General features: G+C 49.8%; 1 protein-coding gene across 2 annotated transcripts in view; it reads right to left on the reverse strand.

Moving 5' to 3' along the window:
- cpx (synaptic transmission protein complexin) overlaps nucleotides 1-24541 on the reverse strand; it is a 167005-nt gene that overhangs the window by 19155 nt on the left and 123309 nt on the right. For both annotated transcript variants that reach the window (XM_089578700.1, XM_089578701.1), the window contains one exon: nucleotides 12653-12816. In XM_089578700.1, coding sequence (XP_089434826.1) covers nucleotides 12653-12816 — 164 coding nt within the window. The remainder of the gene's footprint in view (nucleotides 1-12652; nucleotides 12817-24541) is intronic.

Below are 24541 nucleotides of genomic sequence, written 5' to 3' on the forward strand. Positions count from 1 at the left end.
TTCCGAGGACGGCCGCGGGAGGGCAAATTGTTCGCGTCAGCGATATAGTATAGGGCGCTTCCAGGCGGCCTACGCCGCAGACCCACATAACGGAGCTTGTGCGCATCAATACATACGCGCATAGGGCGCAGTGACTGGATGGAAAGAGAACGAAAGTATTACGCCTCCTCTCCTGCGCCGACGTGGACGAATCGGTGCCGAGAGAACACAGACAATTCGGGGGCTTGCTGAGCGGAGCGCTGCAAACTGCGCGCTCCCCTTTCTTCTCGGCCATTCTCTCTATTTTTTTTTTTAGGCCCAGGGAAATGCGTATTTGCCGGTTTCTTAGCGGAACGCTCGCTTCGAAAGCCAGCACAGCCGCCAGAGGATTCTCCCGAAGAACAGGCGCTGGAGAGGGTTGGAAGAGCGTTCGCGCCTTTTCGCAGCTCGTCTCCTCAAGCAGCTGCGTTCGCGAGCAAGGGCCCTGCGGGATGCCCCGCCGCTAACTGTGATGGACTGGGAAAAGAAGCGGCCTTGATCAGAAATTATTTAACGCTGCCGCGGCTTTTCGCGCGCCGCGCAGCGGGAGGCGCTGCCGCCCAGAAGCGACGGAGACGTAAAATGGCTCGGGCCGTGAGGAGGAAAAGGCTAACTGGATTACGGGCTCTTCAGATATTGTTTAGGGAGGCGGTGGTGCTCAACGTGAGCGACCGCGTGGCGTGGCTTGCCGAGCGGAACATATTTAGGACCGCGCTCCCGACCAAAAACGGCGCCGAGGCATTTCTGCGAGCTCTGCCACAGCGAGACTCGCCTTTTCTTCCTTTTAGTTTTTCTCCCTTTCCTTTAGCTTCTAGCTCGCTGCGTTTCCTCCATCGCTCTCGTCGGGAACGCGAAGGAATTTCGAAGAAGGAGAGGTGCGGGCGGGCCGAAGAATCTGAACATCGTGCACGACGTGGTTAGCGCTCCGCCGGACGTTTTTTTAGGCTTTGTTCTTCAAACCTGACGTTGGAAACGGCGAAGAACGAAATGAGAGTGCGGTCGCGGGAAACAAAGGAAAACGGCGCTTTCGCATGAAGAGAGGACGAGGTCGCGAGGGGAGGTCTCGGACGGAGGCGCCTCGAGAAACCTTTTTGGATGCAGATTCCACGGTTGTGTTTGACTTTTGAGACCGGGCGGCGCGGGACGGAATCGATATTTCATTGCTATTCCGGTCTGGGGTGGGGGGTGGGGGGATTCGGGCGAAACGCGCAACCACTGGAGACACACGCGCCGACAATGCCAGCACAACGAAGAACGCGCAAAGCTCTGCTGGGAGCACCGAGAAGAGGGCGGAGAGGGAAAAAAACCGAAACAAGAGAGAAAGAAATGAACGAAGGATAACAACCCGAGCGTCGCCCAAGAGGAAGCAAAATTAACGCGGCGGAAGAACGCCATTTTCCCTGATCGACTGTTGTTTTGCCTGACAGAGCGCGCAGCCCCTCGAGGGAAATTGAGAACGGCTCTCCAGAGGAGCGCCGAAAGGAGTGCGCAACCTGCGGCGAACCTTGCTCCGGGCCCGCCTGCTGTCTCCGTCCCGAAGAACCTCCTTTACTTCTCGTTCGGAGCGAAGAAATGCACCACCGCCTGTGCCAACTAAACGGGATTGGGCCGCAAATCCTCGCGTGCCTGTCTGCGCCCGTGAAGAAAGTGTCACCGGGGAGCTACGGCCCACTGCCGAGCAGAGATGCATGCAAGCTGCCAGCGAGGAACACGATTCTGGCCCCCTTTCTCTCTTGTCACCGGGGCATGGAAACGGCGGGAAGCCCTTCGAGGCAGAAAGGCGGCCGCCGCGGCATTTCTACGCATACGCTGGCTGGATCGATTCATGCTTTTGCATAGTAAAAAAAAAAAAAATCAATAATAAAGGGAGCAGAGGGTGTGGGAGGGGAGTAGGGAGAGAGAAGAATGAAAGCGGAAGGATTGTACAAACAGTGGTTGTCTGCGTAGGAACTCCAGTACTTCTTTCCCCGTCACTAGCGAGTCCAGTCAAAGTTTCCTCAAATGCTCTGACCACTAGTAGAACTTTTTCGCGAGAAGTTCCAACTTCTCTTGCCCCTTTGAAAGCTGCATGGATGTCGCGCTTGTGTCCTGTCGGTATGTGCTCATCGTTTATGTCCGCATTTAGTAAGCACAGGTCATATCTATGAAGCTGTGAACAGGTACAACGGCCATCCAAAGTTTATGGAAGGCGACTCTGTTGAAAATATTTATTTTCGTTGCATCCAAGACGCATTAGTTGCAGTTTAACAGTGCAGTGTGTAATTCGCGGGATGGCCATTAGGCTTGTATGCATATACTGTAACCGCGCGAACAACAAGGGACGAGGAAAGCGAAACAAACGGGATGTCTCCTCGTCCCTTGCTGTTGGCGCGGTTACAATGTGCATACAAGTACGAGCCACCAACTAGCTCGCCTCCCTCTGTGACCATTAGGCTGCATGCATCTATTCCACGATGCGCGGAAAGACGGCGATGAAGGTAAATTTTTTCGCAGATATTGGCTTCCATAAACTTGTGACTGTGAATGTAGTGTACGGTCCACTGTTAAAGGGAACATGCAATCGCGTGGTCGCTGCATTTTGCGAAGCGCTTCCACGAGAGTCAGCGAGAATCGACAGCACAATGCGCATGCGCGGAAAGCACGTCCGGCTGCACTTTCCGCACGAGCGCCCGGTGCCTCCCATTCTCGCCGGGTCTGGGCGGCCGTGCTTCGCGAAGAGCGGAGGCCACGCGATTACATGTTCCCTTTAACGAAGGACCGTACTGTACATCGTCAACGCTATCGGAAGTATTCAAAAAGGTGGGACTTCTTCACAGGTGTATTACGCAATAAGCAAAAAGTTACTCAAACCGGCTAACTACTCAAATAAAAATTGATGCAATGTAGTACACTCGCGAGTAAAAAGATTGGCACTAGTGACGTGCCACCGGAGCGGCAGATGGCGACGCTCGGCGTTGCGATTACGAACACGCCGGTAATAGAAGTACCAGGTGTATCCGCAAAGCACGGCGCCTCGCGAGCTGCGCGGTGCGATTTTCGCCGCTGCCGTGACGCCATTCTGCTAATATTTTTTACTCGCGACCCCTACATGACAATTACTGACAGGCCATAAAACAAGCGTGCATTACGGTAAATTTGCTGTCCATGAACTGCCTTTTCGTTCAAGAAAACGACTGAATGAACGAAGAAGTACCAGGTGTATTCGCAAAGCACGGCGCCTCGCGAGCTGCGCGGTGCGATTTTCGCCGCTGCCGTGACGTCATTCTGCTAATATTTTTTACTCGCGACCCCTACATGACAATTACTGACAGGACATAAAACAAGCGTGCATTACGGTAAATTTGCTGTCCATGAACTGCCTTTTCGTTCAAGAAAACGACTGAATGAACGAAGAAGTACCATGTGTATTCGCAAAGCACGGCGCCTCGCGAGCTGCGCGGTGCGATTTTCGCCGCTGCCGTGACGTCATTCTGCTAATATTTTTTGCTCGCGACCCCTACATGACAATTACTGACAGGACATAAAACAAGCGTGCATTACGGTAAATTTGCTGTCCATGAACTGCCTTTTCGTTCAAGAAAACGACTGAATGAACGAAGAAGTACCAGGTGTATTCGCAAAGCACGGCGCCTCGCGAGCTGCGCGGTGCGATTTTCGCCGCTGCCGTGACGTCATTCTGCTAATATTTTTTGCTCGCGACCCCTACATGACAATTACTGACAGGACATAAAACAAGCGTGCATTACGGTAAATTTGCTGTCCATGAACTGCCTTTTCGTTCAAGAAAACGACTGAATGAACGAAGAAGTACCAGGTGTATTCGCAAAGCACGGCGCCTCGCGAGCTGCGCGGTGCGATTTTCGCCGCTGCCGTGACGCCATTCTGCTAATATTTTTTACTCGCGACCCCTACATGACAATTACTGACAGGCCATAAAACAAGCGTGCATTACGGTAAATTTGCTGTCCATGAACTGCCTTTTCGTTCAAGAAAACGACTGAATGAACGAAGAAGTACCAGGTGTATTCGCAAAGCACGGCGCCTCGCGAGCTGCGCGGTGCGATTTTCGCCGCTGCCGTGACGTCATTCTGCTAATATTTTTTGCTCGCGACCCCTACATGACAATTACTGACAGGACATAAAACAAGCGTGCATTACGGTAAATTTGCTGTCCATGAACTGCCTTTTCGTTCAAGAAAACGACTGAATTTTTCATCTGAGGTAATGAGAGAGAAATTATTTTCCTACGCAGTATATTCGCACTGGTTACCGAAGGTTGGCAATTGGCACGGCGCCTGAAATGCTGTTAGACATACAGGCCGCCATAGTCGCCTACAGCTCTCTGTGAGTTCGCCTTATTCAAGACAGCTTGGCTGCAGACAACCGCCGTCGAAACGGCGTTTTCTTTGCAAGTTACTTTTAATGCTAACTGGTTCAAACGAACAGCCACAGTACGCCGCCGATTGGCTAGGCTCACAGGGCAGCCCATTTCCTGGAGCAAACAAAGCCCTTATGCAGTTAGCATTTCGCGCTCAAGTTGACGACTTTTTTGTGTGCTTAAGTTTCGGCTTACTGTGAACGCGAGAGCTGTCTCGACTGCTGCTCTTCGCCACTTTGGGCTCGCGCTATTTCTGACCGGGGCTTAATTAACGCCCCGAGAACTTTTGCCTTTCCAGCCTCCACGCGTGTCAACGCCGCCTCGGTGATTGCCACCCGGTCCCGAGGTTTCTGTTCGCGGCTTACGCATGCTCATCCTCTCTTCTGCCTCGACGCACGCTGAGTTAGTTGATGTGGTTCCTTGACATGCGCACCTATTCGCATCTAAATATGCATTCCATTCTTACAGACTCGTAGTTTTATTCCATTTTTGCTTCTATTTTGTTTTTCTGCAGGCATCTGAAGGGTCTTTCATTCTTAACGCAGTATGTGTTGCCAGCCGTACGCTAGGAAAACTGCGCTCTTTCTGGGCTCTATTTATCACTCGCTCTAGTAGATTCGCGTTCGATTCGACTCTGTCTCGCAACATGTTCAAGTAATGGGCCTGTTCTCACGCGCTCGCGAGCCAACCGCACAAGGCTTCTACTCCACTGCCAGCCATTTCGGTGAGATTCATTTCGGGGCGCTATTTGCCATCCGCGGCTTTGGCTATGGCTGGCCGGGCACATCACCGAACTAGCCATCTGTGTCCCGTCCAGGTGTCCGTCACCATACGCGGATCCAAGTGCACTACTGTCGAGGCTACATAACATCTCGTCTGTACACAACCAAGCGCTCCTGACAATTATGCTGAGCCCGCCACCGCTCTCGGCCATGTCCCGTGACCAGCGCACCTGTCAACTGCCAATGCACCAGCCAAGTCGGCCATGCCGCGCGTTTTCTTGACGTCACAAATCCAGCTGTCCAATCAGTCCTTGAGCATATCCCGTCGTCTCATGACGCCACACACCCTGTCAACCAATCAGCGAATTTTATTACAGGCGACGCGGGCTGCCGCCGGGGTTTTTCTACGATGAGGCTTTTAATGCTATAATAATAAAAAAAAAACTTAACGAACAATTTTTTCCACTGTCTCGTCTATACGTACACTTTTCGCATTCTCAAAGATGAAATACCTCTTGCAAGATTTCCAGGGCATAGTAGCCGTAACCATGCACAATACCGTGGTGTTGAAAGAACAGCACTTAGGCGGCTTGACTTAACAGCCAAGCAAATAATTTGATTACTATTTATTTAGGGGCCCCGTAATTAGTTATTCGCAATAAGAAGAAGTAACTGAAGGCTAATGCGAACTCATATACGACATGTAAGGAGGAGTGCGAGAGGTACCGCCGAAAGTTACACTGTTCCGCATTGCTTCTTTTCAGAAGGCGCAAGTGAAACGATGCACGAATGTCGAGATTGAAATGCTTTAAAAAAAAGTTCGCGTGGTCTTTATTATTATCCAGTGTACATCCATTATATCGCTTTTTTCTGCTACATCGGTGCTTATACAGTCATTTTTTCTTCCTGTCCAACGTGTAGCTGCTTTTATGTTCGCCTTTTGGAATCGTGCAAAACGGCGCGCGAACTTCTGCGTGCTTCTAACGGACCCCGTGTACTGAGATATCGGCGCGCGGTAAGAAATCGCAGGTGGTAGAACTTCATACACAGTGCAGCTTTGACACGTAAATACGCATTAACCTAACCACCACCATCCTAAGGCGGAGAAATGAAAGCTATAACACCCCAGGAAAAGTTTCTGCAGCCCGGCAGGGGACTCGCCCAAGAATTTGTAAGCAACCGCCAGTGCATGCCGAATACGGGGCGACGACGCTAGCGACGCATTTGAATCTTCTCGGAACGCCTCAGAGTTTCGTCGACGCTGCTTTCTATTTGAAAAATGGCTCGCTCTGTAGAATGCAGGCATTGTTCCTTAAACCGCCGCCGATCGACACTATCCAGGGATGTAAATTTATACACTACTGAAGGGAGAGCAAAACACCTGAGACACAAAAGGTGATGGTCGATGCTAAAAGAAAGAAAAAAAAAGACAGCTTCAGCGCAGGTCGAAGAGAGATGAAATTTTTAGCAAGAAAAGAAAAGAGCGAAATGGATATCAGGCCTAAAGGCGAGCGAGCATATTAGCCAATCGCACGAAATGAAACCAGTCGCGCCACAGAAGCCTTAACGCCTGTTGCGCGAGCACCATTACATTCCCGCCGCGTTGCGCCAGGGTTAAGATGCCTTCTCTCATCGGTGGGCGCTGCATTACTTTTTCTTTTTTGCGTCCCGCAGTTTTCGCGCGAGCCGTCAGCCACCTATTTTGGGCGTTCTAAGCCGCAGAAAAACCACCCCCGCCCGAAGAAGGGAAGAAGCGCTGCGCTCACGCACCGCGCACTCGGTTTCTTTGCGCCCCGCGTTAACAGATCTCGCACGCTGGTAATATATGATCCGGGGCTACGAGAAGCAATCGGCTGGAACGGCCCCACGCCCCCACTCCCCACGCGCAGGAGCTGCCGACCGAAGCCGACAATTGTTGCTCGCGGAAGAATGGTGAGGATATTGCGGCAGTCTCGGCGCTAATGTTTGTGCAGCCCCATATAAGGTCGGGAAAGCCAGCGTCTCTATTGACCTGGAAGGATTATGAGAGGCCGCCGGACGGTTGGGCCGTACTGTGCTTAGGTGGCCATAAAAGAGAGGAAACGAGATCTCGACGACTGTGTTGACGCGCTTTATATCTGGCTGTAGCGATCCGGCCGGACTGTTGTTACTGGCGCGGAGGCAGGCTTCCTCCCTGCCCCCCCCCCCAAAAAAAAAAGAAAGAAAGAAGAAAGTGGCGAGAGGCAGCAATACTGCCACGGCAGAAAAGTTCTGCGATAAACCCCAAGTGCGAGGGTTGAAACAAAAAAAAAAAACACGAAACGAAAATCGGCTTAGGGACGTAAGGAAGATTGTGACGACAGGGGTTGCGAACTTCGGGAGAAGACGGAAGACGGAAGACGGGAGAACTACGGGAGAAGACGGGGTCGAGGACAAATGCTGGTCTCAGAGATGAAATAGTGCCCACTTGTTAAGGCGATATTTGCCCGCACTGCACAACTCGCATTCTCCTGGTTTAGGGGAAGAAGCATTTTCATCGAGATTTTCCCTCGCGACCATTCTCTCTTATGTTCCACCTTCGGCTTGGAGTTCTGGTCACAACATTTTAAAAGCGTGCTCGAATATCTTTTCTTCTATTTTTTTTTTATTTTATCACCTACTTGATCGTGGAACGGCTAGAAGAACGAGGTTCTCAAAACTGCGCCCAGCAAGGTGGTCATAAAACACCCGGCATCAATTCTGAATGCCGCGAGCCCCTCAGCGCCGCCGAAATAAAACGACTTAAGCCCTTTTCTCCTGTAGGAGCTCCAAATAAGCCTCCGCCAAAATTGAAAACCATAACGGGAAGGTAATCTGGGTTGGCTTTTCGCGAATTTCTTCGCGGTTTCAGGAAGAAGTTGGCTGCACGGGTATTCCGTCTTCCCGGGGTCTCGAGCGCCAAGCCACCGTGCGCTGGAACGTCTTACTCTCGCCGCTTCATTCCACATCTTCGCCGCTGCCTGGGGATGCAGAGGGGAGGCTTACAAAAGGAAACGGCGGCGGGAATACGTAAACAGCCAGCTCGAAAGAAAGTGCGAGACGATTCCGACTTGGCGTTCGGCGCAGCGCGCGTGAGCCGCCGTTCTCCGCGGCGTTCGGTCGGCTTCACGACCGCCGGGCGGAAAAGGAGGCATAGTGGAGCGTGCAGAATACGGCGCTTTTCTTCAGGTTAGGAAAAAAAGAAGAAACGCCAGCTCCGGACGTGAGGCGGCTTATGCTGCGCACGATCTATAAGCCCATGGCTCACAACGTGCGATGAACGCAGCCGAGATATACACTGGTGGCAGTGCCTAGGGAATAAAGAAGTGAGAAGAGTAAATGCTGGGCCCTGCGGTGCAATGCAGCCTCGGTCGGACGACGGACTTGAAGCGGGGATGAATCTGGCGCGCTCTTTGTCTTTGCTTGCAGCCCGGGTCGTGGATGAGCTGCCACGGATTCATGATCGTCGGGCCAAGAGTGCCGGGATGACGCAGCGATTCCATTCCAGTTCTATTCTGTTTCACCCTTCGTCGTTGGCTCAAGCACTTCCATGAACCAGCCGCCGTTGGGAATGGCCAGTGGGCGTGAAGGATGATATGAGTAGAATCGACAGACTGAACCATACCGGCCCCGCTTTCCTGTGTGAGCGCATTTGAGAGAAATTTGTGCTTCTATGTTGCCTGTATACCTGTGCCACACAAATAAAGGGTAAAAAGCAGCCTTTGCTTGCACTTGTACAATGTAACTTGATGCACGTTTCAATAAAAATAAAATAAGGTTACTGACGGCTTTTGGGTTTAACGCCTGAAACTTTAGCGCTGTGTGTTTGTCTCGTGCTGATGCCTTTTAACCAACATGACTTCCAACCAGCTAGGCCGGAAGGGAGTCCTGTTATAATACTTGTACGAGTGGACGTATAATATAACGATTTTCTAAAGTCGATTCGCCCATACCGCCCACTGCGGCGACCGGCAGGTCCACACTATTGCGTGGGCCATAGCTCAAGCCAATGAAGAAAGGAGCAAATAATAAAACTGTTATAATATTGTTATATTATGCTGTCCAAATTCATTTAGGCAAAATCTTGACCCGTGCTCAACAAATGGGACTCCAGAGCATCCTCGATATGACGTTCTTTCTGCTGCCTTGACGACTGCCGAGTCCGGCAGCTCACTAAAAGCCTCTGTGAGCCTTTTCAGCCCGGTAAAATGCAGTAATTCCTTTCCTCGCGATTCTATTCCTTCCTTATAGCCCGTCGCGGAAACGGACGAATTCCGGTGATAGCGGAGATGTGGCATCGTCGTAGGAAATTAAGAGTGGCACCCTTTCTCATTAGAGAGTGATTTATGCAAACTCGACACATTGTTGGGGAATTTAATTAACGCCGGTGAAAGCATACATTTCACACGGGATGGCAAAATGACCGCGTATGCAGTGCCAAGTTATGAAAGAAGCACCGAAAAATAAGACAGACAAACAAGAAATAGAGGCCGGTAATGACATTTACAAAGCTCCTCTTTACAAAGCATGCCATTTACAACGACATTTACAAAGCATGCAGTGCGCCATTGGCAAGCGCAATTAGAGTTGTCCGCTCAAGACTGCCCACGAACGGGACGAGGAAGGCGTCGACCAATCACGAAGCGGAGCGAACCCGCAAGAGGAGTAACCTAAATCTCGCGCCAGTTTCCTTCACAAAATAAACAACGGCCGAGGCGGCTAGCGATCAACATGAACGAGGCGAGTAAAGACCTTCGAGGCTGTAACGGGCCACTAATCTAGCACAGCATGACGGTTGGTTAAGTTTCCAGAAACCACTTGGAATTCCCTCCGAGTTATAACAGCGAACAAATGCACAGAAGTAGCCATACTCTTGTTAGCACTGTAGTGGAAGCGACAGCTGGCGCCAGCGATCAGGAGACTCAAGCTCTTCGCGCATAGAACGGTGCGTGGTTGTCCTCCACTCGTGGCATTGTACGCCGCCCTATCGCGATTACCCAAGCTACGAACCCGGGCAAGTAACGAATCGTTCTTACGCCGTGTGAGATGCTTGAAGGTGGTTTATGGGGGTTTAACGTCCCAAAGCGACACAGGCTATGAGGGACGCCGTAGTGAAGGGCTCCGGAAATTTGGACCACCTGCGGTTCTTTAACGTGCACTGACATCGCGCAGTGAACGGGGCCTCTAGCACTTCGCCTCCATCGAAATTCGGCTGCCGCGGCCGGGATCGAACCCGCGTCTTTCGGGTCAGCAGCCGAGTGCCGTAACCACTGATCCATCGCGGCGGCAGATGCTTGAAGAGTTGGGCCCTTGTTTTACTGGCGTGGGCTGTAACCTACCACTTGAGTGCCAACACACTGTACGAAGTACGCAGCAGCTAGTGAACATGAGGTGCAGATCGAAACAGCTTTCGGTAGTCAGAGCGGTATTCACTTCTTAAGCGCCTTTCACGAAACTTGTCACGTTCCGCATAAATTACAACGCGGCTTTGGCGAAGAAAGCAAAAACTGAAAGGCTGTCAAGATATCATGCTGTAAGCGGGCATGTTATGTCGGGCTTTCATTCCCTGATTTAATTTCGGCCGCACGGCTATATTTATGCGACGCAGCGGGTGCTGCCTGAACGACATGATGAAAGAAATTTAATTCTCCGGCATTCTATCACTCTCTGACCACATCAACGAATTAGAACTTTCTTTGTGACGAACGAGACGGTAAAGTGTTCCTATCCCACGACGTGATTTTATAAAATCTACTGTGCAACCGACTTAAGGTTTTGTAGTCCTCCTACAAAAAGACGACTTAAGTTTGGAAGCAGTTCCAGCGGCTGTTCTCATATGGAATGATAATAATTTTTTGAGAGAAAGGACAAGTCTTGCCATTCGCTGTAGCCTATTATTCCGGTTTGTACAATGACCAGGCACGTCTGGTCAGCCCCTATGCATTTCCTTTGTCTTTTCTTTCTCTCTCTAGCTATCCCTCCGTCATTCCAGGTTTCATTGTTACAAACTGCGCACGTGTGCTGTCTGCCGCAGAACCAACTTGATGCATAATTAATTTGTCAAATGCCGCTAAAATGATAACAAATAGCCGGTGAAAGGAATATCTGCGCCGAATACATCAATTTAATGATGTTTCGATAGAGACCTGCAGGGACTAGGCTAGCGCGATGTTTTTTTCTCCATTGCTCTGAATACCGGACTCGTCGTTACGAGCTTGGAATTTTTCAAGATGTAAATTGCATAATAGAAATTTATACATTGCTGTATTACTCAGAAAGACACTTGCAAGGGAAAGACACTTTCCGTCAAAATATGAAATTATATAAACAGCCATAGACACCCAATTTTATTTGCACGTTTTCTTCCCTACAATGATGAATAACACGCTAGTATGCATGGACCGACACGTGGTATTCGCTTACGACCGCCAAATAATACATAATTGAATTTATTCTTTCACGCTGTTTTGCCTTCAGTCGCAAAGCCGAACGATTGCTGTGGCATCAAAGGTGAGTTTAGATAACGACATGTATAAAAAAATGCAATATAATTGCGGATACGTCGTTTTAATTCGCTAGAATGCTTAAAGCCGGCCTTCCTCAAGAGCCGGAATAACAATAAACGACGTATCAACGATTATACTGCAGTTTTTTCATGCCTCACGTGACTTAAAATCGCCTTCGAAGTCGCAGCTACCATCCAGTTGTTGGAACCCAAACAGCATTAGAGAGAGATTCACTTCTAAATTATTTAGCGGTCGTAGGTGAATTAAACGCGGCGATCCATGCATACTAATGTCTCACGCATAATTTAAAAGAAGACAACACGCAACCAAAACTTTGGTTTTATAAGCATCCTACCTTGTTGCTTGCGACAGAAGAGAGATACGCAGGAAGATCAGTTACTATAGAACAAGGTAAATGATACTGATTGAGTGCTAAACGAGTACTTCGCGGCAGTTATAAATCATAACATCAGCTGTAACTACAACGCTTAAACCTGTTTTGAAACCCACGTTATTGCGAAGAGGCACAACATTATAGTAGCGGAAAGCTTGCGGCAGCAGGATGGTTTCGATATCACTTTCTACGAAACAGCATACGAGTATATGAAATGATCTGTCCGAATACCCTTGTAGCTTTCCGATATTTCTTCACCTGCACCTTTGCACACGGAATGCTAGTCTGCACGACTCGGGGAGCGATGGACAGGCTGCAGCTAGAACTGCTAAGTGGCTCTGTAGGCCAGTAGAGGTCGAGCGAAAACTCCAAGGATGCCTTGGAAGAGAAGGCATCTGTCAGTGAGGGGAGACCTGATCTTGCCCTCGAGGCAAGCGCGAGTTCCGCAGACAAGAGAAGCGCTATCCCGAGCCAAGCCCCACCTTTGGACCAGGCGACAGCCAGTTCCCCAGATTTCCCTAGCATGTCGCCACGTGCCCATGGCTATGGGCTGTATTCCAGCCACTGGCTGGCAGGAATGGCCTCAAGAGGCCGCCTGGGTACTCGCCGGCCTACGATCCCTATGTGGCGGGCTCACCTTGTCGCGAATCTGCTGCCTCATCTTCTCACGTTCCTCCTCCATCCGCCGATGCTTCTCCTTCCGTCTTTCCTCGGCTTCCCGTAGCGCCTCGAGCCGCTCCTGCTCCGCTTCGGCTTCGGCTTCTTTGTCTTCCGAGGTCTCCCCGTCCCCTCCGATCTGGCCTGCGAGGGAAGAAAGAGAGGACGGCGCATTAGCCCCTGTGTGACAGCGTCTCTCGACAGCGGCCTGACTTGTGGACCGGCGCAGCCCCACGCCGCCGAGTGCCGCCGGCTCTTCGGGATGGCGAGCCTGTGTGGCGCCAGGTGTTCGTGGCGCAGGCTCCTACTTTTCGATCTCAACTGCGCGCCGAGCGCCCCGGGCCTGGAGGGTCGGCTCGCGCTCAGCGCCGCGACCGGCCGCCCGCGGAAGACGCCGCCCGCGACGGCGCGCGCGCGCGCGCGGCTGTGGTGAGGGCGGTCCGCCCGCGGCACCAGTTGCGCGACACGTGCGGCCGCAGACCCGTCCCCCGCCGTCTAGGGGGCAACGTGGTTGCCACAAACGAAGTCCAATTACATTGTGTGTGTGCGACAAACGGGGAAAAAAAATGCCGCCTTATTGCGCAGTATATCGACCAGCGCCGGTCCCTGTTTTCCCTATGAAGAATACGTACCCAGCTCGCTTAAACTTTTGTTTTTCGGCGTATTCTTTAACTCCTGATACAGAGAGGAGCTTATTGAAAAAAAAAAAAATAAGAGCTAGAGTAAAAAAAAAAACAAAAAAAAAATTTAGTGGACTTCGTTGCAGTCTTCGGTTCTTAAAGAGCCAAACGAGAACTTTTTACGTCGCGCATTAACGATTCCTCCGCCCCAGCAAACACGACGGCAAGGAATACTTCGCCTGCAAACTGTTCTCATAGCAAAGCGTAGCTGGAATTGTCCAGAACACCTCGCTGCATTCTCTTTTGTACATTTACGCAAGGAAACTTCTCACCGCACTTCGCAGTACCGAACGAGCGAGACGGAAGTGAAGTGCCTATTTGTTTTTTTTTCGTGCATGCGTTTATTGTTGCTAAACTTTAGGTTTCCTACCTCACTGCACACGAAACACATAATTTCCGTGCTCATGGCGACGGGGAGGGAGGATTTAATCTTTGTTAATGCGCTCCGTACTGTCTTTATTCGTTTATTTTGGTACACCCCAGTTTTTTCGTTTGCTGGCAGGCTTCGCATGCAGTGTTTAGCGTCTGCACTTCTAGCATCCTCTCCGTGTGTTTAAAAGCAACGTAACGGTTATTTACTGCCAGTGTATTTACTAATTAATATACCTTCTATATGTATCCATCGGCGTCATGAATTCACTTTTTTTCGCGAACAGGGTTTTTTCGCTCGCTTTCTTTTGCGTTGTTCCCGTTATCTGACAATATAAAGATATAAAGTGTCTGTAAGAAAAATTCTGGCAGCGAACTTCACCCTGCACTGAAAAAAGTTCACCTGCTGTCTTTGGTGCAGTCAGGTAACGCTGCATATGTTTCTAACTTATTTAAACCTCAACGCCTCCGTGTAAGGCTGAGTGTCAAAGCGACGAAATTCGAGTGCAAAGGTGGGAGACTCGGCAATTTTTTTTAGGTGAGGAAGGAGAGGGTAACGAGCGCACCACATGCGGGCACTTTTTGGGAAGCAAGATTTTTCCATCCATAAATCTTCATTAACGTTCTACTACCCGAGCATGCGCACACGTCAACGTTACTCGCAGAGCACGCATTGTTTCACCTCCTCCCGGCCTCCCCTTCTCCGCCCCAAGTCGAAAGGCAAAGTTTTTTGAGTAAAATTAATCCAGCGTGGTTGTTTACTTGAGCCGCCGAAGCTCCCCCCCCCCCCCCCCCCCTCCCCTTTCTCATTTACGTTCAGCGCGCACGCAAAAACCATTACCGATGGCCCAACGTTGAGCTGAACTCATGCGAGACGTTATGTTCAAGTTTCCAGGAACGCTGAAAGTTCGAGGAAATTAGAAACGCCGGTGGCAACAGAGCACCAGAAACAGCAATGCTAGTAATAATAATAATAAAAAAAAAACAAGGAAATTAAACCAGAGAAGAAAGGCCCACGCGACAAGCAACATGAGAGTGCGTTTGGACGCCCCCGGTGGGGCTGTCGGCGATCGCCGCTTTTCAATCACTGCGTGCGCCGGCGCGGGTTCCGCAGCCCACGCCGACCCGCCATTCGGCACGCAGAGAACATTTAAGGCCCGCTGAACACTGCGCGCAGAGGCGAGTTGCAGGAATAATAAAAAAAAAGGCAAGTAGAAACAAGACCCGGTTTGTTCGTGTTTTTTTTTTTTCTCCAGCTCTTCGTTCTTTTCGCTCACGTTATGGTTTCTCCGACACACCTTGGATTCGCTAAGAACTTAGAGAGATGGCGCTTCGGCGAGTCCACCAACAATCCCTGCTGTAATAATGTTGGGCTCAGAATCTTTTTGTTGCGTTCGTTCGTTCGTTCCCGAGGCAGCGCAGCCTTGCAGACATAGAAGACAGCCTTACTTTTCGGCAAGTACTTTACTCGAACAAAGCCGGGCCTGTTTGTGTGCGGCCATCTTGGCGCATGGCGCGACTGTCACGAGATGGACGAGCCAAGGCGCACAGGACGAGCGCTGAATATCAACACATTCAAGATGTGAAAACGTCTCGCCTGACGGCTGAGAGTTAAATAAAAGACAGGAGGAAAACAAGAAGGTGCGCGACCTTTCCGTGCGTTAAATGTTCCGACTGCGCCCGTGCTGTGTTTCTTGCTTCGCCCATGACATATATGAGTCACGGCCTGCACCAAGGTTCTTCACTCGACTGTACGAACCGCGTTATAACGGCGCCTGTCAACTCCGCACTCTGTACGGTCAGCCACGACCGCACACTTCAGCGAGGGAGAAACGCAATAAGCGTCACTGGTCGCGAAAAGAAGTGCAATGCTGGAAGAGTTTAGTTCAAATTTCGTCCATTCGTGGAATCGACGCAGCCGATATTTCCTTACGGGGGAGAACAACTTTCGGCAAGAAGTGGGGAGTCGGGCTGGTTGGTTAATCTTGATAGATACGACGTCCGTCCACTTTCGGCTCCCTCAAGCATGGGCGGTGGCGCAAACTTCGCTTGCATCAGTATCTTCACCATCCAGCTCGAATAGCGTGCGCTCTATGCAGTACCATTTGTATACAGGGTGGAGTGAGGGCTTCCATTATTCACTGTTCGCGCTGTAGCCTCCACCAGAGTTCTATTCATTTAGTTAGCATTCGCTGAAGCGAAGCGTTCACTGAAACCGAGCAGCCGAGGTAGTGCCGACACCGCGCAACAAGAACGTAATGAGAGAAGTAAGCAAAGCTGTCTTTGGAAGCAGGAGTGAAATGTAATTCTTTTTTTTTTATAGCCTCATATTATAGTTTAGTGTCCAACACAAGACAGAGAAGGAAAAAACGCAAAGTAGCACTTGTGGCAGCTGTACACAAAGACTGCGAATGTCGCTGCCGAGGTTCTTCTGACTTGACCGATTGCTGCCTTCTTTCAGGCCTTTATTAGCGCTTGTGTCCGCTAAAACAGACATTCTGTAGCAGTAGATATGCTTCAAATCATAACAGCAAGCGTGGAATAACCTCTTTTCCGCTTCCAGATCAGACCGCGGTCAAAATGAGGGCTTGCAGCTCGACCTAAGACAACTTGCCTTTACTCTTATTGTTTTAACGAAGGGTGCCGTTGGCATAACAGTCGCGATTATTACCCTCCCCAGCCTTCATCTCACCTCTGCACAGGTGACGGAAGCGCAGAATATGGGGAAAGCCCTGCTGTCTCCAAGTGCTTCTTTATACAATGACTTAGTGGCAGGCTAAGTATTCATTAACTGGGACAAACACCCAAGATTTTCCTGATCAAGCTTTTTCCTCTCCCTACGGCAGACAAAGCCCGCAGCAGCCGGCAAAACGGTAACAATCTACACAGAATAAGCAGCGGTTGTAAAGAACGCGGCGCGAGAATGATCGATAACCACAAGAGTGCATCCACGACGCAATGTGTGCCCATGCAGTTAGTATATATACATGGTCGTGGTCGTGGGTGCTACAATGCTCGTGTGCTCGCATGTCAGTTTTCGGGCGCCTCCAGTTTCTGCAAGTGCTTTCACAATTACTGCTAATGGGACGCAGAGTCCGTCCCAATAATAATGGTTTCCCCACGCTGCCCTGGATGGTTTCTATGTCCGACTGACAAATATACATATATTTTTTGAACTGCTGGAAGGGTTGCGGCGAGCTGTACGGGGGGTGGGGGGCAACAGTAAGTTCTGCCCCGAAGCGCTGTTTTTGTACTGCCTCATTTGAAATGCAGCATACTTGTTGCGAAGTTTAAAGGCTCCTGAACAGAACAGCGAGCCTTTGTAGCTCGCTAATAAAAGTGGTAAACATAATAAGAGACAGAGAAAGCCCAATAAATTTTTACGATCCAGTTTTCGACGCCACGCGTGTTCACGACGGCAGTACGGCCAGAATGGCTTAGATGCATGCACGGGCCATAAAGGGATGAGGGTCTTGCCCGTCTCTGTCAACGGAGAGCAGGACGGCGTCTCATCCGCCTCGAGAATGGTCGCAGCCAGCGAAGGCGAAATGGCTCCCGCCAGAAAGGACAAGCCGAACGCCATTTGTGCGGCCAGCTTTGTTTCATCCGAGCAATCCCAGCTAGAAGGAGCATCGTTCTGCGTGGCGGACCGCGGGTCTCGTCCCAGTGCGCATATTGTTTTACGAACCCCGAGCTGCGCAACAGCGCGCTTCGCTGAGCAAAATACGGCGACTGGGCGCGCAGCACCACAGTGGCCGTGTCAGTGCTGCTGCTCTTCCCGCGAACAGCAGAGCGAAAGAGGTCAGAGCGCACAGTTGCCACACTGCGGGCGAGGCGGGACAGACAGCGCATAAAAACTGCGTGGAGCCGCGCGGTGCGCTTTGGCGACTGCTGATTTACGATACGCGCAACTTCGCTCTCTCCCGCGTTTGGCTCACTCTCGCGGGCAGGAAACGAGGCGTCTCCAGACAAGCAAAACAAATAAACGAAACAGCACTGCCCAGAGCACGCTCGCGCTCACGCGGGGCATTTTGGGAGCGAGGCCGGTTGTCTTGCGGCGTAGCCCGCGCTGCAGGCGCCCTCCGTTTACCGCGCATTACAGGGAACAGGGCCACGCATCGCGGGCTGCGCCACGGGCTCTGTTTGCGAAGCAGTGCGCGCGACCGCGGAGGCCTAAAGCGCCCCTCCCCTCCAGCCACCGCAGACTACTGGCGCAGCACCACCCCCTTCTCCCCCCCCCGCGCAGTTTTATAGCGGCCGCCTACAGCGCCAGCAAACAAGCGGAGAGGATGAACAGCTTTCAGGAACACGTGTCTCCCCTGGGCGCGCATACAGAAAAAGGAAAAAAAAAAATAAAGGCGCACACACACACACATACACACACGCACACAGCGAGGCTGGCTGTGGAAAGAGCGTTGTTTTTCCAAATCCCTCGGTTGCTGCGGCCCCGTTCGTGCAAAGAAAGCAAAAAGAAACCTAGGATCGATGATAAAGCTGCGGCAGAATTGCCAAGCCTGCTAGGAAAGGTTAGGAAATGCGACAGTGAGCGGAATCAGACAATTCTGAAGTGCACTCATGCCCAACATTCTTCGACAAACATTTTAAAAACTGGAAAGCTGTAAGATACCGGTATAGAAATATTGCAGGGAATGGTCCATTCTTCCGATATGTAGCAAAATCTTTCTTCTATAGTGTTTCCATCGCTCGCAGTTAAGACTGCCATAGAAAACCAATGGGGAACGCTTTTGACGATAGCGAAAGCGTTCATAGCAAAAAAAAAAATAAAAAAATAATGTCAGCCTGCCGACGGGAGGTCTGCGGATATATTGATCGTTTAGTGAAATCTTAGAATACGTGAAAAAATCGCGCTCATAAACTCTTTCCGGTTGAAAAATGCTTTTGCCCAGAATTGTTGGGTATTACAGAGGAGCAACTAGGAATGTATGCATCGCTTAGCTGTAAATAATAATCCCTGCTCTCACGCGCTCCATGCGCCTCAGTTCGTCGTATCACGCGCGATAGACAAGAGCCGTAAACTCCGGCACTTGACCTCACACGGTATTCATTGCCCAGTTGCGCATCCAGTGTTTGCTCCGTAGAAAATAACCACCGCTGCTGCACTGCGGCTGGAATGCATAAGCGAAAGCATCTGCTGACGTTGCCTGTGCGCCCGTACGCCTGACCGCGCACAAGGGCTCCGAGACGTTTCCAAAAGAGTCACACTCTGTTCGGCGGCCACGTAGACAGTCCGGGCGCGCATTTGGACTGCCCCGTTAAAGCTGCTGCGCGCAGATAACAGGCTGTTCCACGACGGAGAAGAACACGCTGGCCAAAGTGCCTTTCCACGAAGAAACCGGCGGCTCTCTGAAAATCGCCTGTGCTCGAACGGCAAGTGGAAGGCGGCCGAGCAGGACTCCGTTAGAGCTTGCCTTCGGGAGGAACCGACTTTGCTTGTATACATATACTTTCAATGTCTCGTTCATGGCTCTTGCCTCATTTTGACGGTGTGCTTTAAAGAACCAACGTTGCGGACGGCAGAAGAAGAAGAGCGGTTTGCGCAACGACCAGAAGACAGTTATGCTAGAGACACGTTCTGCCGACATGAAGTTTTGCATTTGTGGTGTTCTTTTCTCTATTCGCGCAAGAGAAAGCCTGTGCATGGGGCGATCGAAAGGCCTCGAAAATTGTTCCCGTGTCCTTCCGGCCGAGCTTTCACGTCCCGAGGGCCAAGCCGAATGCAATTTCAACCCGCAGTATCGTAATAGACAGATAAAGGCCTAACCCTCTCGCACACGACTACGATAGAAGGCACCTTCGAGGATAGCCGCCAGCATCCAAGGAAATTTAAGACTATGTCCTTTCAACCCAAGGAAATGTCAACAACGTTTTTTCCAGCGAATTTCAGAGACTAATCATCGTCATGAGACCGCAACAACAAGCTGTCAACAAAACTGTTAGACGCTGCCACAACACGGCATCAAGCATTCCGGTACACTCTCACTGTGTGCGCATCGGACGACGCTAAGCACGACCAACTCATCCGGTGATCTCGGCATGCGTCTGTCGGAAGCCCCGCATGAGGATATATCTGCTCTTTATGAGCGGCACAGGCAATGCAGTCGATCTGCGTGGTGGCTGCCTACCAAAAAACTCATTCACGTAAAGGCGGAGAGCTGCTTGCCGAAGACTTTAAACTTTCGCCGAAGTTTCGAGCGTGGGGAGGCGTGTGCAAACACATTCAAGGAAGATGGTTCAGTCGAAGCGTCGAGCGATTTTGACCTAAGACCTTGCAAGGAGATGTCAAGCAATTTATGCTACGGAGCTTTACTGAAGTACACAGTGAATGCATTTCTCTGACAGTTACCTGAGACACCAGCGTTGACATGCGCGATGGGAAGCAAAGAACGCTGGTTTCCAGGAACTCGTTCAGCAGCAATTCGGTTTGGGCGTCTACAGCGATACTAAAAAGCAGACTGCACCATCAGCATTGTAGAAGAGGTATATTACAGACGGTGACGAACTAAAGCCAAAACGGTCGAAATGGAAGCGCCCGACTGAGCAGCAGAACTCGGTGTTATTGGGAAAAAAAGTAAACGGAGAAAAACACGCTGACTGCACAACGTAACATAGTGGCGAACTCGGGTCGCAGGCTATCAGAAAGATTGTGTCTTAGCACACTCGCGAACTGCTTGTCACTCGTCGACACTACGGCCTGAGTTAGTCTGTTTCATTCGTTAATGGTACAGGAAAGAAAGATGACTGGAATACTTTTGTCCGACATGCCATTTGGTGTATTTTTCTGCTATGGTAACGTCTTTGTGACACGGCTGTAGCCGGGCTTAAGAAAACGTAACGGTTGATGCGGTGTGACTGTGATTTGTATGAGTTAACGGTAAACACCTAGCTATGGTACGACAGGGCAGTAAGCGTGTCCCAAATGAGCATGTTCTTTAAGGCGGTGACGCTAATGTTAATCTGATACGAGCTTGTTATGAATCGTGCTGCATTATTTTAGGTGGCTTCCAACTTATTAGCCAGGATTGCAGACTCAGAGTCCCAGGCCGCACCTGCATATTCTAAATAGGGCGCACGTTAGAAAAGCATAATATGTCTTGCAATGATTTCCTGAAATGTATGCTCATCAAATTAAGTGCGTGGCCAGTCTTTATTTCTACATAAGTAGTCTGCATGGATATCCCAGTCTAGGTTTAAAAGCAACGTAACTCCCAGGTATTTTGCTTCCTCAGCTATAGCTATTTGTTGATCATGTAAACAGTAGCCTTCTGTGCTCCTTTCTTAAAAAAAAAAAAAAACGTAAGTGATAGAACATGGCAAGATTTATTGCCGTACGCCATTTTCAGCACCACGAAAGTGTGGTTTAGGTCTGTTTGCAGTGTCTTCGTGATTGCTAATAATACGACTTGACATTTTAGGTGGTACACCTAACCAATGGCAACTACTCGTCAAACTCCGTATTCCTTCACAGCGGCGGCGACGCATTAACACGAGGCTGTTTCTCATGAAAGGTTAATAAGCGTATAAATAAAACAAACGCACGCGGCGGCCCTCGTTATCGATGCAACACGAAACAATGGGTCTGGCAAGCAAGTGCCAAAGAAAACGTTATAAGCGCAGAACGCTGCTCACGCCGCCAGTGGATATGCATTAAAGCCAGCCCCGAACTTTGGGGCGGCTGCGAAATATTAAGCGCGAACTTCGACTTCTCCCGCTGTTTTCCCTGTTCCGAGTAAGCCTGTTCCGAGTAAGCTGTCTGCTCCAGGGCGTGCCCGCTAGCTTGCATTAGTTACGGAGCCCTTTCGAAGAGGCGGGCTCTTGCTGCGCGTTATTCTTGAATGAGGGAGAACGTAGGCAGCAAGGACAGCAGGATAAACGCGAAAAAGCAGCCAGAAAAAAAAAAAAGAAAATGAAAGAAAAATTCATGCAAGGTTTAGCACCTAACCAGACTAATTGGCAGTTTCCCTCGTCGGCTACAATGCGGCGATTTGATTATAAATCGCAGCGTCACGCCCGACCCATAATCCGGCGCACGCGTACTTCTGCGAGTTCTCTTCCTATATTCGTTCTCCATACGGGAGCAGCAAAGCCGGATGCACAGCCTGTTGACAGCCAAACTCGCTGGTGCGTTACTCCCCTCCTACAGCGACCGAGTTTCGATGGCGGCTAACCAAGTGGATTTAGTAACAGTGTTTATCATAAATAACAAACAGCTGAAGAAGTTCAGAAAGCATCTACTACAAAACACCACCTCATTGTAGCCTGCAAAATGAATAAAGCAAGCCAAAAAGAAAGAAAAGAAAATGAAAAGGAGATAAAAAGAAGCCATCGCAAAATTTAAATAAGCCCTTGGTCCTTTTAATCTGCGAATAGGCGAAACTAGGACTAAAAATATCAGGCGCCACGGAGCTCTCAGTCAGCATCAAATGAAGTTCTGAAACATGCGTGGGAAGCTAGCTACCGCAAGCACCAAGAAACTGCACACAAGACACAGACGAAGAACGCACGGTAAACGCGTTGTATGTCTCCCCTGAGTTTCCCAGTGGTATACTGCATGCACTGCCTTAAAACCTTCAGTATTGTGACCAATTGGAACCAATGGGCGCCTTGCCCTCCAGACGGTTTCGCGCGTCCACTGAGAAGAAGCAAAGACTTGACAGTGGACATAATCCTAAGCCAGTCTCAAACTGAACGCCCCATTTAGAGAAACTTTTCGCACGACAAAAGTGCCATAAAAAGAAGAAAAAAGGGCTAAAAACAGCAATCGGGAGCCTTTCAAATTGTCCGCTGCACCGCGAAGATGATTTCACTTGGCCAAGTAGCGCACTAGAAATTGATATAAAACCAGAAACTGGCAGTAGTTTTCTCAAACAACGCGAGAGACGTAAAAACAACGGAATTGAATCTCTGGATGGTACGGAGGAAGCTAAAGATGAGATGTACCCACTACCTTGGCACCAACTTTAATCGATGATGACGCCACCATTTCAAATGCTAGCTCAAAAAGACCTCGCATGCTTTACCTGCAAGTTTCACAGATTCAACCCTTTTAAGCTCGTCGATTTCTAGAACGTATGCAGTTGCCCTTTAATTACAAACAGCTGCTACCTTGCCAAAGTTATATCAAGGTACAAAGGAAGCTCTGTATTCTTCTCAAACCTCGATAGCAGGAGAACTTCTCCTGGGGCGAAGGTCGAACCCACGACCACCGCCTCGACAGGACCGTTTTAACAAGGGAACTAGTCAGGGTGGACAGCAGGGTGAGCTCAAATTCTTAAACTTAAAGCGGGAACGATGATGTTAAGCCGATGGGTTCAGAGGAAAGCACCAAGAGTTGGTAGATTTTAATAAAGGAATTAATTCCAAATAATCGTAAATAATTAGTTTTCCCTTGTAGTCATAATCTAGCGCAGGCAGGTCATAACTGGAATTTATGGGGTCAGATTGCGCGCAGCCGTCGGGGAAGGTGAGCCTCCGCGTCAGCCACACACTGGCGTCACTTGTGCAAACCCGTGTCCCCCGGCCCGTGGAGCAAAAAGTTATAGCCATGGGGGGTTCGAGCCAATCTGACAGAGACAATGTTCGTTAGAATTAGTATCACAGAAGAAAAAGCACCACGCGCCGGACTCTTAACGCAAATCTTACTTGTGATTAAAAAGCAGCAAAGACATAAAATAATACTCCAGCAGCCTTACTTTGTTGCTTAAGCTCTTTAAGTCCTTACACTATATTTCGACACTTTCCTTCTGTCGAGCGGTTTCCTTTTCGCTCAAGCAATATGACGAATGACGCACGTCGACAATGTCGTTGCTAAGCGACGTGGTTAAGTCATGTTTCAATCCATATCCCTTCTTCCACTGTTTGCGAACATGCAGCGTTTTTGTGCGCTTTCTAGGCTGGACAGAAACTGCACGGCTACTCGTTATACTGCCACGGCATCTTAAGTAGATCTTGTTTCGCAGCGAGAACTCTAACTTTGGGAAAATGCTTTCAACCGAAGTACATCGGCTATTATCCGTTAGTTTCACGGGGCTTAATTCAGGGCCGCAGTTAGCGGAACTTACTCAGACATTTATAAACATCTCACAGCAGTCTGGCACAGCGTTGATCAGCAACGAACGCAGAGCGTGCGATACTGGTTTAGCATAAATGAATGAATCGCATTGTTATTCCGGTTAACGGCTGCCTCATATCAGGGAAACTCCTGCGCCCTTGATGGTTTGCGAAACGTCGTTTATTTGCGAGCTGAAATGCCCGCGAAGGGGTCAACACGACCTTCAAGACGACCTTAAACGTGTTGAAGCCTGGTGCAACACTTGGTTAATGTCCTTAAACACTAATAAAACGTCATTGCTTTCTTTCCATCGGCGCCAAAACTATCAACCGTTCAAGTATGAAATAAGTGCATCTGAAATAGCATCTGTTCAATCGTATAAATATCTCGGCATCACATTTTCTAACAAACTTAATTGGTCAGCGCACATAACAAACATAACAAACGAAGCCAATCGCACTCTTGGTTTCCTCCGTAGGAACTTGCGACTCGCTTCTGCTTCAATTAAAACATTAACATACCTCACATTTGTCCGGCCGAAGTTAGAGTACGCATGCTCAGTCTGGGACCCTCATCAATCTAACCTTTCAAACACCCTCGAATCAGTTCAGAATCGCGCAGCTAGATTTATTTTTTCGGACTACTCGTATTACACCAGCGTCACTGCACTTAAATCTGAGGCTAATCTTACTAATCTCGAGTCCAGACGTTGCATCTTTCGGCTCTGCCTCTTTCATAAATTTTATCACAG

The sequence above is a fragment of the Amblyomma mixtum genome, chromosome 3, assembly GCF_055824585.1.
Source record: "Amblyomma mixtum isolate Tamu chromosome 3, ASM5582458v1, whole genome shotgun sequence".
NCBI classification, from domain to species: Eukaryota; Metazoa; Arthropoda; class Arachnida; order Ixodida; family Ixodidae; genus Amblyomma; species Amblyomma mixtum.